This window comes from Lineus longissimus, chromosome 6, assembly GCF_910592395.1.
Source record: "Lineus longissimus chromosome 6, tnLinLong1.2, whole genome shotgun sequence".
NCBI lineage: Eukaryota > Metazoa > Nemertea > Pilidiophora > Heteronemertea > Lineidae > Lineus > Lineus longissimus.
The window spans coordinates 5486169-5503919 of NC_088313.1; the positions used below are offsets into that span (position 1 = coordinate 5486169).

Sequence of the window (17751 nt, forward strand, 5' to 3'; positions counted from 1 at the left end):
TTGTCAAGATTTGACACGAAGTTTCGAGAAAACCGCACATTGATAAAATATTCTGCTCTTACGTACGGCGAGTTCATTTATTATTCCAAGTCCACGTCGGCAGTACGTCGTTATTCGAGCACTTTGAGCACGGAATACATTGTAGTTTCGTAGATTGTTTTTGCGGCAATGAGCACTCGGAACGTTACTCGCACGTCTTGGTTCCCTCGGCTGTTCCTAGAGGGCAGGAATAGCACGCCTCCTAGGAACAGCCGAGGGAACCAAGACGATGTTCGCACTGACTGCACATGCGCATTCAGAACGCCGTGGCGGAGACTTCAGAGTATGCCTGCAGACTCAACTGACAATTCTAGTTAATGACTTGGTTGGAATGAAATTTTTGTGGTAGGTACTCATAGCAAGGATACATCATATATCATACGGGTTTTTAATTTGACCTACTTTTCAAGGTCACAGAGGTCAAATGGCGTAAATTGGCTGTTTCAGTGTAACTATGGCACGTTTTTCAACCTCCACAGCTATGAACTTGAAACTTAGTACATATAACCCCCTATACCAGATAACCTCTGGTGCTGAATTTCGGTCTGATCTGATTCTCAACTTGGCCACCAGGGGGCCGAATGTGGATATCTAAAAAGTGTGATAATTCGCTTATTGATGACTTGTTTTCAATAAAACTTTTGTGGTAGGTACTCATAGCAAGGATACATCATATATCATATGGGTTTTTAATTTGACCTACTTGTCGAGGTCACAGAGGTCACAACGCAGACACAGATATGGCCGAAATTGCATGTTTTGTGTTTTTCGTGTTGTGGCAATCCAAAGGTCGTGAGTTCAAACCCCGGTCAGGGACGGCCAAAAATATTTTTTTATTTTATTATTTTTTATCTTTTCCCTTTTGTCTTTTCTGACTTGTATCTTACATTTTCTTGATTTTTGGCTCACCGTAGGGGAGTCTTATGTAATACCGCAGTGTCCGTCGTCCGTCGTCGTCGTCCGTCGTCCGTCGTCGTATCCTATTTAAAACGTTTCTTAACCGCTAGGGCTATGAACTTAAAACTTTGTACACAGCACCCCCTAGGTCAGGTGACCTCTGACACTGAATTTCGGTCTGATCTGATTCTCAACCAGGGTGCCAAATGTCGATATCTAAAAAGTGTGATATCTCGCTTATTAGTGACTTGTTTTCGATGAAACTTGTGTTGTAGGTACTCATAGCAAATATACATCTTATATCATACGGGTTTTTAATTTGACCTACTTTTCAAGTTCACAGAGGTCATATGGCTTAAATTGGCCGTTAGAGTGTAAACTATGGCACGTTTCTTAACCACTAAAGATATGAACTTGAAACTTGGTACATATAACCCCCTATATCACATAGCCTCTGGTGCTGAATTTCAGTTTGATCTGATTCTCAACTTTGCCACCAGGGGGCCAAAAGTGGATATCTAAAAAGTGTGATATCTCGCTTATATTAAGTGACTTGTTTTCGATAAAATTTTTATGGTAGGTACTCTTAGGAAGAATACATCACATGTCTTACGGGTTTTCAATTTGACCTACTTTTCAAGGTCACAGAGGTCATATGGCGTAAATTGGCCGTTGGAGTGTAAACTATGGCACGTTTCTTAACCAGTAAAGCTATGAACTTGAAACTTGGTGCATATAACCCCCTACATCAGATAACCTTTGATGCCGAATTTTGGCCTGATCTGATTCTTTATTCGGCCACCAGGGGGCCATAATGGAAAAAGGAAGAAGTGCAATATCTTGCTTATTTGAGTGAATTGTTTTCGATAAAATTTTTATGGCAGGGACTTCTAGCAAGGATACACCACATGTCCTACGATTTTTGGATTTGACCTCCTTTTCTAGGTCACAGAGGTCAAATGGCGTAAATTGGCCATTAGAGTGTAACTATGGCACGTTTCTTAACTGCTGAAGCTATGAACTTGAAAGTTGGTACATGTAACCCCCTACATCAGATAATCTCTGACACCGAATTTTGGCCTCATCTGATTCTTGATTTGGCCACCAGGGGGTCAAAACTGAAAAAGTAGGACGTGCAATATCTTGCTTATTAATGACTTTTTTTCGATGAATTTTTTATTGCAGGGACTCTTAGCAATCACACGATATTGATCTTGTTGATGTCATAGACAATTATTGGTTGGATCATAAACTTATATATACTGCCCTGTCTTATTACTTGACATCAATACACATCTAAAAATCAATACACATCTAAAAAAAGTCTTCATGCCTGATTGTGTTCACCATATTCACCTCTAAACTAAGCATGATCCTGCCTACTAAAAGATGTATACGGTGAGCACAATGGCCCCTGGCCGTTTCATTTTAAAGCTTCTTAGCTCACCTCTTAGCAGAGGTGAGCTTATCCCATACCGTGGCGTCCGTCGTCCGTCGTCGTCGTCGTCGTCGTCGTCGTCGTCGTCGTCGTCGTCGTCGTCGTCGTCGTCGTCGTCGTCGTCGTCGTCGTCGTCCGTCGTCCGTTAGCAGGGCACGTTTCGTAACTGTTAGAGCTATTGAGTTGAAACTTGGTACACATGTACCCTTATGTAATGACACCTGGGAGACCAAGTTTCGGTCCGATTCGTTTCATGGTTTGGCCACCAGGGGGCCAAACGTTAAAAGTGAAAATATGCAATATCTCCCTTAATAGTAGTCGGGAAATTTTGAAAAAAATATGGTAGGTACTTCTAGCAAAGGTGCATCATATATCCTCCGGGTTTTTGATTTGACCTCCTTTTCAAGGTCACAGAGGTCAAATGGTGTAAATTAGCCGTTAGGATGTAACGATGGCACGTTTCTAAACTGCAATGACTATTGATACCAAATTTGGTACACATTTACCCCTTAGTCAGGTGATCTCAGGGACCAAAGTTTGGTCCAATATGATTCACCACTTGACCACCAGGGGGCAAAATCAAAAAACCTTAAAAATGTGATTATTCCTTAACTTCTTGCCCGATTGCCACCAATTTGATATCATGGGTACATCTAACCACCATACAGTATATGTCACACAGGTTTTTAATTTGACCTTCTTGTCAAGGTCACAGAGGTCAAATGGCGTAAATTCGCCGTCAGGCCGTAACTATGGCATGTTTCTTAACTGCAATGACTATTGATCACTAATTAAGTACACATGTACCCCTTGGTCAGGTGATCTCAGGTACCGAAGTTTGGTGCGATCTGATTTGCCGTTTGGCCTCCAGGGAGGGGGCCAAATCCTAAATTCTTCAAATGCCATTATTTCTAGTAATGACTTGCCCGATTGGCACCAATTTTATATCATAGGTACATCTAATTTTAACATCCATTCAATGTGTCACCCGGGTCTTCTTTGATTTGACCTACTTTTCAAGGTCACAGAGGTCGAATGTACTGTAAATTGGCCATTTTGGGGAAATTGTAATTGCTTGGACCTACATCAAACCTAACACTACATGACACAAGACCATGCTCTTTATCCATCTTTCCTCCACATGAGGTGAGCACAATGGCCCTGGCCATTTCATTTTTATCTTACCGTAGGAATCTACTTCGCCGAGAACTCAAGTAAGAGTAACCAGTACGTGTATGGAATAGGAGGTGGTACGGGATGCCCGGTGCATAAAGATAGATCGTGCTACATTTGCCACAGGTATGTACAGACTTTGTTGGAATTTTTTTTAATCATCTACAGTGGAACCTCTCTATTAAGGACACCCGCGGGATTGACAAGTGCTGTCCTCATTTGAAAGGTGTTTTGATTAGTGAGGTCAAATTGAATTGAAACAACCACTTTGGGTCAATAACTTGTGTCCTTAATAGAGAGGTTGTCCTTATTAGAGAGGTGTCCGCTAAGGGAGGTTCCACTGTTTATTCTATTGAGGACACCCGCAGGACTGACAAGTGCTGTCCTCATTTGAGAGGTGTCCTGATTAGAGAGGTCAAATTGAATGGAAACAACCACTTTGGGATCACAACTTGTGTCCTTGATAGAGAGGTTGTCCTTATTAGAGAGGTGTCCGCTAAGGGAGGTTCCACTGTATATTCAGTCAGTGTTGGAATAATAACAGCTGTGCCTCAAACCAGGGACTTCATTGGTTTTCTCAAAATTTTGAGGATTTCTTGGTTTTAAATAATTATATTATAATTTTTGTTCATTATGTTTTTCTTACAGACAACTAGTGATGTGTCGTGTGACTTTGGGCAAGTCATTTTTACAGTTCAGTGCTATGAAGATGGCCCACTCTCCACCGGGACATCACTCTGTGATTGGTCGGCCTAGTGTCGGAGGGTTAACGTTTGCCGAATATGTGATCTATAGAGGGGAACAGGTGAGGAGAGAAGAGAAATTTTAATAACAGCTTCGTTAGAATGACAGTTTTAAAAAGTTATTTTGTCACAAGGAGAAATTTATTCCAAATATTTCATTTTGACCTGATAGCTGTCATCAGTGGACTAAATGTCCAGTTTGTTTTGACATCAAGGGGTAGAATTTGGTATTGACCTTGACCCTACTTGTAGAGATGTCAAATGTCCGATTTTAGGCAGATTTCAGTATTTTTCCTCACTAAATGCGAAATATGATACATGTAGCTGGAATGGAAAGATCTCTGTATTTCAACTCAGGAGATCTTTGAAGTTTAAAAAAATGGACCAAAAAAATTGGCTTTTAGTATTAGAGGACTTTTTATGCAAGTGAGTGCTTAAATCAAAGGATATGATTTTTATCAAAAACATTTCCGACTTTTTACCTTGGGTCATTGGCAACCCTACACTTGTGACCTGAAATTTTGAATCTTTTACCTAATTGCACCCAATTCAAAATTGTATTGGGTCCTGAAGGGTTGATGTCTACAAGTATTTCTGTTGGTTGTAAAGGATTGACCCTTGTACTGTAATTTTCATCTTCAGTTTCTCATATTTGTCTTTTTACTGATTACAGGCGTATCCTGAGTACCTTATAACCTACCAAATCGTAAAACCGGAAGAGGGCCAGGACGGAGCCAAGAGCACGTAACTAAGTTGCGATTCGTCACGGAGAGAAGACATCACACGATACACGAGACTTTGTTCGCACATTCACCAGGTGGTGACCATCGGTTACGTCAAGAACGCCAGCAGGGAACTACAACTTAGGGGCTATAGCAAAATTAAAGTGAAGCCAAAAGAAATGAAAAATTTTCATTTGGGGAGGGGGTCAGGGGGTTATTACGTTATTTTTCCAAAAAGAGCCTCAACCCCCCCAAATTTCTTTAGGAGTACATATTTATGACCTTTCCTAAAGCTTTTTCTGGCCCTCAAAATGCCCAAATCTGCTCCTAAATGCCCGGTAGCCTCCTACTTGTCCTTGGTAGCCTGTTACTACCAGAACGTTTTAACCACTTGTTCTCAAGCAGATTAGGATCCAGCCTTGAAGTATGTCCCAAAGTGCCTAAAGTCAAAGGAGGTGCAGCACAAGGATATGAAAGTGAAGCCAAAAATCATAATTACTTGGTTTCTGAGGGGGAGGGGGTTGGAGGAGAAACTAAAATATTTCGTTTCTATTGGCTTCACTTTAATTTTGATACAGCCCCTTAGGAATGTAGGCAATGTATTACAAAGCTACTCTATTGAAGAGACATAGGACTTTTTGCTGCCTCCAATCATAATACTTATTCATCTGTGAAAATTTCATGACTATGTCTCTTGAAGAAAGGGATCAAATCCACCGAGAAAGAAATTCCATTTGTAAAAATAATGTGTAGAGGAATTTTGCGGCCGTGGCGGAGTCTCACGATGATCAAAGCTGGTCTGACATAACCGATGTAAACCTGCACTAGGACATGGCGTTATTTTTTGTGGCGTAAGAATACAGAAATGAGGAATCGAAAAAGGGGGTGCTGTGAACTTTTGTTCTGTCTCGGGACAAGTACAGGCATGTTCTGTACAAGAAAAAAGACTACAGATGATGTAAAACAATGATGTTACATCATTTTGTTACTAGTGAGAATTTTGTGGGACCATTGGAATTTTGGAGTTCTTTGGAATTCTTGAAGAAAGAATCAATTTTTGGATCTTTTTGTATAAATCGTGGGTCATTTTATTTGCGTGTGTTGGTGTGAACTGTGTTGGGGAGATGTTTTGTTTACTTTGGAGGACATTGTAATTGTGTTCAGTAGTACAGTAAATCCGTTGGGTCATGGGAAGTGCAGTGGCTCAGTGGAGTAGTACAGTAAATCCCTTGGGTCATGGGAAGTGCAGTGGCTCAGTGGAGTAGTACAGTAAATTCCTTTTGGTCATGGGAAGTGCAGTGGCTCATTGGAGTAGTACAGTAAATCCCTTGGGTCATGGGAAGTGCAGTGGCTCAGTGGAGTAGTACAGTAAATCCTTTGGGTCATGGGAAGTGCAGTGGCTCAGTGGAGTAGTACAGTAAATCCCTTGGGTCATGGGAAGCGCAGTGGCTCAGTGGAGTAGTACAGTAAATCCTTTGGGTCATGGGAAGTGCGGTGGCTCAGTGGAGTAGTACAGTAAATCCCTTGGGTCATGGGAAGTGCAGTGGCTCAGTGGAGTAGTACAGTAAATCCCTTTGGTCATGGGAAGTGCAGTGGCTCAGTGGAGCAGTACAGTAAATCCCTTGGGTCATGGGAAGTGTGGTGGAGTAGTGCAGTAAATCCCAGCAATTGCCACATGGTATTTTACTGGCTTGAAATGGCCAGGTGTGCAGTACATGTACAAGCAGTGTACATTTGGGTAAATGGGGAAAAAATTATTTGAATTGGTTTTAACATGATCAATGGCTTATTTTGTTTGCACAGTGCATAAAATGCACTTGGGAAAAATACGATGTAATAATTTTATTTATTGTAAATTTTGTTTGTATACATAACCCTGTAAGCAGACAAAGCCATCATCTAGCGATTTGAATCCGGAAGTACTGGTATGCTGACATCACTGTGTTCCCAAATAATTGATCTGTCTGCTGCCGCCATGAGGCTTTCTGAGATGACCCATGTCCAAAGAGTCTGTCAGAGTCTGTGTCTGGTTGGTCGTTATTATTAGGTACACTCAGTATGTGCAGGCTGCCAGACCAAGAGATTTTGCTAGTGTTAGATATTTTTAAGATACTGCCTTTATAGCCATCCATTACACCCTGGAGAATGAGTTCCCCAGATTGCCGAGCATCTTATGAGCCTTCCAACTTTCCGAGCAGACTGCCCTGCATAGTGCTTCTTGAGGCCTGGGAGAATGGCTGCCTCACAAGAAAAACATCCAAAATGTGCACTCCTTGGTAATTGAAGAAAAAAAAACTGTTTCCATCTGGTGACATGGACAATATGTCATCATATGCACTAAATTTCGAGGTAAATAAACCGGGTTACTCTGTGGTGCATGCACAAAATCAATCCATGCATAATTCACAGTTCGTTCGCTTTCCATAGGACAAACCAGCAGTGCATTTTTCTCTATATTTGATGCAAATCATGCTTTAAGAACCTTATTACCAGATAAACACAACAATATTTCATTGAAAGACCAAACAACACATTTTTTCTAACTTGATTAAAAAATAAATTGACCTTTCCCAGGACAGGCAAGCTCGGCAAACGGGAAGGCCTGATGAGATGCTCGGCAGTGTGGGGAATTGATTCTCCAGGATGGATTAATTGCTGGGCTTATGATCAGCTTCTTGTATGACTGATCACTTGTGACTGTGAAGTGCCAGTGGTGCTTATTTTGGCTCCAGCATACATGTATATCGGCTTCTCTGTGTCCTAATTAGTGGTTTTGCATGGCTTTAAAATACACTAGCTGGAGCATACCCATGATGTGCAGACGGTCAATAGCGTTTACCAGACCAATGGGATTTGTAGAAATTCATGAAATTGAATTGGCAACCACAATCTTGATGTAATTTTCACAATTCAGGGTTGGAATAAAAGAAAATTGGTGAGGGGCATAGTGAAATTGTGGGACACCCTTGTATATTGTTTCTGTACACTTTTGGCAATTCTTTTTAGAGCCTAATGATTTTTAATGAAATGCTGGATTTCTGGGTAGGTCATTCTGATGTAATACAGCGGACGAAATTTCAAATTTGGTATTTTGGCTCCGAAGGGTTAGACAGTCTGCAAATCTTTGTACCAGTGCTGCTATAACAATTGTTGTAAATAAATGTATCTCTTAACCTAGATATTAGAAATGGATGGTTAACATATGAATAAACCATTTCAGTGATGTAAATCATGGGCGCTCCTTGTTTCATTCCACTGCATTTTATTATATCGTCATGCCGATCCACCGTCGTTGTGCGTATATCCATCCTTCACTGCCGATAACTCCCCCTGATCGGCCATCAGAAGGGCGGTTACTTTAGCGGTAGTCTCCCTGCATTCCCTTCCTTTCCCATGCGTCCATGTCGCGACAACACTAACATTACACTCACTCGTGGTTGTCGCACGAGACATGCACTGAAAGCCATCATAATTGAAGACCAGGTGTTCAATGAATAACGGTTAGGGCCTCAGGGATGCTGACCTGACCCAAATACACAGTGCATGTTGTATTGAAGAAGGGTAACCTGATCCGGAGGTTGGCACTATCAGTTCAGACCATCATTCAATTAAATACTTTGTGTCGTGCAATTTGATTGGCCACCCGTTTATGATTGTGCGTCCGACGGATTTCCTGACCCTCGATGTCGGCGGTGAGAGGAGGAGACTTTAGGACTAATATTTACCGCTGATAAGTCCTATTTACCGCGGATAAGTCTGATGTGTATCATCAGTGTTGCGACACTCGACGCCCCACCAGAGATTACTCGGAATAATTAAACTGTTTGATCTTTTGCTGTATACATTTACATGTACAGTAGAACCTCTCTATTAAGGATACCCTTGGGACGGACAAGTGCTGTCCTTAATAGAGAGGTGTCCTGATTAGAGAGGTCAAATTGAATGGAAACAACCACTTTGGGGACAAAACTAGTGTCCTTAATGGAGAGGTGGTCCTTAATAGAGAAGTGTCCACTAAGGGAGTTTCCACTGTAATTGAGTTGGTACTTCCATGGTGTCGAACATTTACCCTAACCGGTTTGTCTGTTGAGGTTCCCAGATCTGTTCCCTATCTGTATGCCTGATGGTGTGCTTTCACTGCTTGGTTCCCCTACTAGTCAAGTTCAAGTGAGTGCCTTCTGGTTGCTCCTTGAAACCCCCGATTGATTTCTGTGGAGGCTGGGGAAATACTGTGATATCCCACAGCGCTTTAACAGTTTCATTACCGAGGAACGCTATACAAATCTGTGACATTATTATTATTATTATTATTTAGATCATGAGTATTCTAAAACATGGTTGGCTGATGTAAAGATGAATTTTGAATGTCAAAGAAGGGATGCTTTCATTTAGTACCAAAGACTGTTTTTAGCAAGTTGCTAAGTATTGATGCTTGCAATCGAATTGAACACAATTAGTATTAAAGTCATTACTTATTGTGTTCAGTTTGGTTGCAGGAGTCGTCTTGGCTTGTTGGGTTCAGTCTGGTTACAGGCTTTAGGTGTCTTTGCTATTGGGTACAATTTAGGTACAAGCATTATGCAGGTTCCTTAATACTGATTGGGTTCAGTGTCGTTGCAAGCATCTTGCGTCTGCAGGTCTAGGTGTCTTTGCTAAATAGGCTCCATGTGGTAGAAGGATCTTGTATCTGCAGGTCTAGGTGTCTTTGCTAAATAGGCTCCATGTGATAGAAGAATCTTATCTGCAGGTCTAGGTGTCTTTGCTAAATAGGCTCCATGTGATAGAAGAATCTTGTATCTGCAGGTCTAGGTGTCTTTGCTAAATAGGCTCCATGTGATAGAAGAATCTTGTATCTGCAGGTCTAGGTGTCTTTGCTAAATAGGCTCCATGTGGTAGAAGGATCTTGTATCTGCAGGTCTAGGTGTCTTTGCTAAATAGGCTCCATGTGATAGAAGGATCTTGTATCTGCAGGTCTAGGTGTCTTTGCTAAATGGGCTCCATGTGGTAGAAGGATCTTGAATCTGCAGGTCTAGGTGTCTTTGCTAAATGGGCTCCATGTGGGAGAAGAATATTGTATCTGCAGGTCTAGGTGTCTTTGCTAAATAGGCTCCATGTGATAGAAGGATCTTGTATCTGCAGGTCTAGGTGTCTTTGCTAAATAGGCTCCATGTGGTAGAAGGATCTTGTATCTGCAGGTCTAGGTGTCTTTGCTAAATAGGCTCCATGTGATAGAAGAATCTTGTATCTGCAGGTCTAGGTGTCTTTGCTAAATGGGCTCCATTTGATAGAAGAATCTTGTATCTGCAGGTCTAGGTGTCTTTGCTAAATAGGCTCCATGTGATAGAAGGATCTTGTATCTGCAGGTCTAGGTGTCTTTGCTAAATGGGCTCCATGTGGTAGAAGAATCTTGTATCTGCAGGTCTAGGTGTCTTTGCTAAATGGGCTCCATGTGGGAGAAGAATATTGTATCTGCAGGTCTAGGTGTCTTTGCTAAATGGGCTCCATGTGGTAGAAGAATCTTGTATCTGCAGGTCTATGTGTCTTTACTAAATGGGCGCCATGTGGTAGAAGGATCTTGTATCTGCAGGTCTAGGTGTCTTTGCTAAATAAGCTCCATGTGGTAGAAGAATCTTGTATCTGCAGGTCTAGATGTCTTTGCTAAATAGGCTCCATGTGATAGAAGAATCTTGTATCTGCAGGTCTAGGTGTCTTTGCTAAATAGGCTCCATGTGATAGAAGAATCTTGTATCTGCAGGTCTAGGTGTCTTTGCTAAATGGGCTCCATGTGGGAGAAGAATCTTGTATCTGCAGGTCTAGGTGTCTTTGCTAAATAAGCTCCATGTGGTAGAATAATCTTGTATCTGCAGGTCTAGGTGTCTTTGCTAAATAGGCTCCATGTGATAGAAGAATCTTGTATCTGCAGGTCTAGGTGTCTTTGCTAAATAAGCTCCATGTGATAGAAGAATCTTGTACCTGCAGGTCTAGGTGTCTTTGCTAAATAGGCTCCATGTGATAGAAGAATCTTGTATCTGCAGGTCTAGGTGTCTTTGCTAAATAGGCTCCATGTGATAGAAGAATCTTGTATCTGCAGGTCTAGGTGTCTTTGCTAAATAGGCTCCATGTGGTAGAAGAATCTTGTATCTGCAGGTCTAGGTGTCTTTACTAAATAGGCTCCATGTGATAGAAGAATCTTGTACCTGCAGGTCTAGGTGTCTTTGCTAAATAGGCTCCATGTGATAGAAGAATCTTGTATCTGCAGGTCTAGGTGTCTTTGCTAAATAGGCTCCATGTGATAGAAGAATCTTGTACCTGCAGGTCTAGGTGTCTTTGCTAAATAGGCTCCATGTGATAGAAGAATCTTGTATCTGCAGGTCTAGGTGTCTTTGCTAAATAGGCTCCATGTGATAGAAGAATCTTGTACCTGCAGGTCTAGGTGTCTTTGCTAAATAAGCTCCATGTGGTAGAAGAATCTTGTAACTGCAGGTCTAGGTGTCTTTGCTAAATAAGCTCCATGTGGTAGAAGGATCTTGTATCTGCAGGTCTAGATGTCTTTGCTAAATAAGCTCCATGTGGTAGAAGAATCTTGTACCTGCAGGTCTAGGTGTCTTTGCTAAATCGGTCCCATGTGGTTAGAAGAATCTTGCAGGTGAAGGCGTCTGCTCTTCACGTTAGTCTTTGTTCATTATGCAGTTCTGGCGTCTGCATTTATTGAAAGTTCAACAAGATGGCTTCCTCAAGATTGTCAGCCACTGCAGCGAGTGTTGGTTTCGAACTACTATTGTTGCCATCGGAAAGATACGTCACTATTTGACCGCGGATTGCGAAATCGCCAGTGCTGATGATGCTGATTGGTTGATAGACATCGTTAGCCGGTGCTTGCTTTATTAGTTCTAGGACGATCAGGAAATGTTCCCCTGAACCTAATGACGATGGCGTATCAATTGTTGCCAATTTTAGTTTACATATTGCTCCAACTGATTTCATTCCAACGATTATCTTGTAAGTGTCCGTGGCGTTGACTGGGGTCTGAACCATCAGATTCGATGTGAAAATCAATTCGCATTTGGGAAAAATGTTCTCGCCGAAAAATACTGTCGCGCTTAGTTCTTTTGTTATATAGTTGAATCGCGTGATTGCACCATACTTTCTCGAATATAACCAGATATAAAACCCATGTTCGTGCGTGGCGAGATAATCTGACGAAATATCGTCAGCGTACTGCGTAGAAAACGAAGCTTCGTACGATGCGTTCCATCCATTGTCTATGATGTCGTAAAAGTTATACCAAGTCAGGTTTCTCCAATCTTGCTTCATAACAAAAACATGGCTGTACGCTGCGGCTATTACTCTCGGTGTACTTGTCAATGGAATGTCTTCTTCTTTAGCGTCCCGGGCTTCCTTTCTTTCGTTCTTGTCTGTCGCCATGTTGAACTCCGTATCGGACCATTTGTGATCCTCCCGACGTTTTTCCGGGTTTTTCCTCCGTGCTGCAGGGATAGGAGTGAGGTCGATGAACCATGTGATGTTCATCCTAGGCGCGGCGATTCGTAAAATATCCACGGAATAGAGACGAGGACCAACGTCTTGGACCTAAAAATATACAGTGGAACCTCTCTTAGCGAACACCTCTCTATTATGGACAACCTCTCTATTAAGGACACTAGATTTAGTCCCAAATTGTTTCCATTCAATTTAACCTCTCTAATCAGAACACCTCTCTATTAAGGACAGCACTGGTCAGTCCCGAGGATGTCCTTAATAGAGAGGTTTTACTGTAGTTTTGATAATGAGGATATTCATATATTCCAAAATCTTTGAGAAGTCAGACTTGAGACAATTGCTTGGTACCACAAGAATATGTACTTGGTCAATTGGGTTTGACAATTTATATCTTTTGAGGACAAAGAGTAAGTGTCTGGTTCAAGGACACAGATTAGTACTGTCTGCAGAGGGACTAAAACCTTTTAGTTACATGCCAGGTGGTCCAACCACTAGAGTTTGCATCCCGTAGTTACATACCTTGTTCTCCCAACCACTACAGTCTGCAGACAGCTTAAGACCTCTTGGGCCCGGTTGTTAGAAAGCATGTTAGATCATAACATCATGTTGACATGTTGTTTCATGTACACCAATGCACAAATTCTTCTTTTTGCTTGCCCGGTCCTCGAACCATCACAACTCTGATCTGCCCAAACATGGATTCTTACCTTAACCTTGTCTGATGCATCCTGGGGCACGAACTCAGTCAACACATACGCCCTGTGTCCGCTGAGAACTGGCTGAGCAATAGGATTGTAAGTGCCATTGACTCCATTAATAGTTGTATTCAGTAAACATGGAGGCATGGACCACACCATCTGAAAAAGGTCTCAGTGCATTTATTGCATTTTAAACGTTGCTGTGTCGTACAGTAGAACCTCTCTAATAAGGACAACCTCAGGACTGACAAGTGCTTTCCTTAATAGAGAGGTGCCCTGATCAGAAAGGTCAAATTGAATGGAAACAACCAACTTGGGACTAAAACTAGTGTCCTTAATGGAGGGGTTGTCCTTGATAGAGAGGTGTCCACTAAGGGAAGTTCCACTGTATTTGAAATTTGCGGAAAAAAATATTTCTTCCATGGACATTATCGGCAGGTAAAGTCCAGCAAGTGCAATAACGTACTATCTGAGGAGTGTCTGAAATTAACATTCTCTGTTTGAGAATATCTCCGTATACTCGATAAAGCAATTGGAAGATGTGTGAGGGAAGACTTGCGTTGAACATGGTGGTCGTTGCCACTGTTTTATGAGCGTAATATTTCCATATCTGCAAGCAGGTTTTCTTCTCAATATCATGATGATGAAAAAGACTACTAGCACTAAAAGACAGTTCGGTGCAATTTTCTTTTGAAATGCCATCAACTCTAAAAGTCCTTCACGTGCGCCTCTGTGTACTGATGTGAATCATGAAATATGTAATGATAGTTTTAGACGTGTTTATACTTACCCGAAAGATATGTCAGAAGCATCCCGTTGCCTGACACCATCAACATGACATTGTTATCCGTCATCATAATACTATAGGTTGGTTTAAGCGACTGCCGGAATCTAATGACTGGGTCGACAACGTCGCCATTTTCCTTGACGAGGGCGAGGATGTTGCCATCACATCCGATGATGTCACCTTGGGTGTCCATCATGGGTAATGTTGGATAATGGAAGATACCGTCTGCCCAGGTCCGGTGGCCAGTCGTCGCATCATAGCTCGCATAGCCTCTGAACCGATAAGAATACAGATGGTTATGAAATGCCCTATGACCAGTCTAGTCATTTATCAAAACCACCATTTACTGTTTTTTAGACCCCTGTGGCACTCTATTTCGTCATGTTTTCATCCTTTCTTTATTGTGGGGAAGGACGAGGCCAACTGCATCCGGAGTGTATGTTTCACAAATAGCGACAATTGTCAAAGCTAAGGTAATTGGTAAATGGGAACTATCATAATGGACACCTCAGATCACCTTGCAACAACTTATCATTTGTCATCTCGTGGAGACTGATTTATACCAAAATATCAACACGATGAAAATGCTTCCAGAGACAAACATGATCATCAGCACTCTAAACAATGAATTCAGGTTATTGTGACGCCCTGTACTCCATTCTTTGTCAGGTTGTGACAGGGTACTCTGTCACGAGGACAGGTTATGACAGGGTATTCTACCATGAAGACAGGTTGTGACAGGGTACTCTGTCACGAGGATAGGTTATGACAGGGTATTCTACCATGAAGACAGGTTGTGACAGGGTACTCTGTCACGAGGACAGGTTATGACAGGGTATTCTACCATGAAGACAGGTTGTGACAGGGTACTCTGTCACGAGGACAGGTTATGACAGGGTATTCTACCATGAAGACAGGTTGTGACAGGGTACTCTGTCACGAGGACAGGTTATGACAGGGTATTCTACCATGAAGACAGGTTGTGACAGGGTACTCTATCATGAGGACAGGTTGTGACAGGGTACTCTATCACGAGGACAGGTTGTGACAGGGTACTCTATCATGAGGACAGATTGTGACAGGGTATTCTATCATGAGGACAGGTTGTGACAGGGTACTCTATCATGAGGACAGGTTGTGACAGTGGCCATCAGTTGGTCCAACAGTATTAGTACTGTGGGACCTCTCTCAGCAGACATGTCTATTTAGCACGACACCTGCTCTGTTATGGAAACTGCTTTGGTCCCAAATTGGTCGTTTTCATGCAATTTCACATCTGTAATCAGGACACCTCTCTATTAAGGACAGCGATTGTCAGTCCCGAGAGAGTCATCAATAGAGAGTTCTTCTGTCTTGGTTTTGACACTAGGTCCAGGGCAGGGGTCTGAGCCTGCACCCAGTTAAAGGCTTACGCAGTTCGTTAAACAATTTGAATTTGTAATTGAATTTGAAAATTCTCAATTGCTTAAATACATACCAAATATAAATTTCAACATTGCCGTTGTGTAGACTAATATACAAATACTATGAATACCAAGTTTAAACAAATTTGTATTCATAATAACTGCACTACGGCATTATGTATCAGTGGGATTTCTATTTAACTGGACCACAAGTCATTACGAATGGTGTACCCCTTTAAGGAACATAGCGTTCATCTTGTTGAAATAAATCACAATGCAAGGACGGTAAAGACGCACACTGGTGTAAGTGGTGTAATTCCAGGTGAATAATTACAGTAGAACCTCTCTATTAAGGACACCCTCAGGACTGACAAGTGCTGTTCTTAATAGGGAGGTGCCCTGATTAGAGAGGTCAAATTGAATGGAAACGACCAATTAGGGACCAAAACTAGTGTCCTTAATAGGTCAAATTGAATGGAAACCACCAGTTTGGGACCAAAATTGGTGTCCTTTACAGAGAGGTTGTCCTTAATAGAGAGGTGTCCGCTAAGGGAGGTTCCACTGTATACTTAAAGGAGGAGGGAGGCCATCTAAACTAGTAACTTACACAACTGATGGAGTGTTCACAGGAACCACAATACTCTGTCCCTGGTTCGCCACACAGCCATACGTAGTCAACTCGGGCAATGGATAACCAAGTTTGGCAATCCATTTTGTGTTCACATCGGGTCCTATCGGAATTGGATTCGGGAGTGAAAATGATCCCCGCGGATTGCAGCCGTAGGATGGACACCCATTGAGGACTTCTATCTGGGCTCGTGCAGAGGATAGAATAAAGCAGGCCAGCAGCAAGACCCGTGTCGACACTTCCATTTTGTTCAAACTATAATTCAAGAAAATGTTATGAAGTTTTATGTTTTGATACGAAATTATCGAGATTGTCACAAAAGTTTAGAAGATTAGATAATGATTCGAAGACTTAATATTGGCCTAATTTAAACTTAAGGGACCATTTCAAGATTTTATTGATAAGAAAACTACAGTAGAACCTCTCTATTAAGGACACCATTGGGACTAACAAATGCTGTCCTTAATTGAGAGGTGTTTTGATATAAAGGTCAATTTCAATGGAAATTACCAATTTTGTACCAAATCAGGTGTCCTTATAGGGAGGGTGTCCTTAATAGAGGGGTATCCACTCAGGGACGTTCAACTGTACATAAATCGCATGTGAATGTCCCAAGACAGCGCTCTCGACATAAGGGACCTTTTAATCCCTCAAGTGATTGTCCTCACTCCTATTGAAGACAGGTATAGTGCGCCACCTGGAGGCGACTGTCCTCACTTAAGTTGTCTCGAGATCTGCAGAAACTGACAGAGATGGTATATGAGCAGATTATATAGCTGGAACAGCTCTTGGTGTCATAGTGTAAAGTGCCTGCCCAAAATGCAATGTACGGGCCCCAAGTATTACAACTGCAATGCGATCTAGTCTGAACGGTGTGTGAATGATTACATCACAGAAGGTCACAATCTAATCAATATCGGTAAAAGAAAGAAGAACCCAACGTCCATTATCAGTATATTTGATTGCTTGCCCTTATCCAATTGTAATAAATACATGTACTCCCTAACCAAACCAAGCATATTTTGGAGCAGTATGACTGAGCCAGCAACTGGACCGACAAGAGATCAAATAACAAATTGCAATTGTCCATTCTACCATATTCTATTGTGTGACCTGGATAGGCCCTCATTGCCATAGATTTATGAACAATTATGACTCGTCACAGCAAAACCAGGCGCGTTTCGCTCTTAGCTTGGCTGGTTGAGACGGACTGTTTGTTCATTTCTCTATTGCCTGCCTTTTGTGAAATATGAGCACATCAATTTCTTCCATTATCTCCTGGTGTCATTTAGGCTCATCTTCTGTGCGACATGCGCCTGGTTTTGCTGTGACGGGTCACAATTATTATTATCACAATCGATGGCTGTTTGCAGGTTGTGACATTGTCCAACGTGAAGAAATTCATGTGGCAGACAATACACATCCTGAGGCTGGTAGATTTTCACTTATTACTGCCATTTACTCTAAAATGTCATGCCAATGTAATCTGATGACCTGTCCCAGCCAATGTCACAACCATGCCGTCAGATCTGCCAATATCACAATCAACTTCCACATCCAGCAAGTGCTCTTTCGTCTGCAAAGTGGCCATGACCAATGCGTTGTCCCGTCTGGTGAGACATCCTGATGACCTGCCTCAGTCGCCATTGTTATAACCGAGCGGTCACATCTGCCAAGAGGCTCTGATGACCTGTCGCATATGGTAAGAGATCCTGCTGACCTG

The 17751-nt window shown here is 42.0% G+C and overlaps 2 protein-coding genes across 2 annotated transcripts in view; one reads left to right on the top strand and one right to left on the bottom strand.

Annotated features, from left to right (window-relative positions):
• Positions 1-8241, top strand: part of LOC135488911 (poly [ADP-ribose] polymerase tankyrase-1-like) — a 30706-nt gene extending 22465 nt beyond the window's left edge. Inside the window, exons 22-24 of the mRNA XM_064773841.1 lie at positions 3565-3673; positions 4196-4352; positions 4964-8241. Of these exons, the coding sequence (XP_064629911.1) occupies positions 3565-3673; positions 4196-4352; positions 4964-5038 (341 nt within the window). The 3' untranslated portion in view covers positions 5039-8241. The remainder of the gene's footprint in view (positions 1-3564; positions 3674-4195; positions 4353-4963) is intronic.
• A 2663-nt stretch (positions 8242-10904) lies between these two features.
• On the bottom strand, positions 10905-16257 carry LOC135489685 (uncharacterized). Its single transcript, XM_064775167.1, has 4 exons — positions 16008-16257; positions 14001-14269; positions 13220-13369; positions 10905-12602 (listed from the first exon to the last, which is right to left on the bottom strand). The coding sequence occupies exons 3-4, from the start codon at positions 13367-13369 to the stop codon at positions 11718-11720; spliced, it is 1035 nt and encodes a 344-aa protein (XP_064631237.1). The 5' UTR covers positions 14001-14269; positions 16008-16257; the 3' UTR covers positions 10905-11717.
• Positions 16258-17751: the final 1494 nt, after the last annotated feature.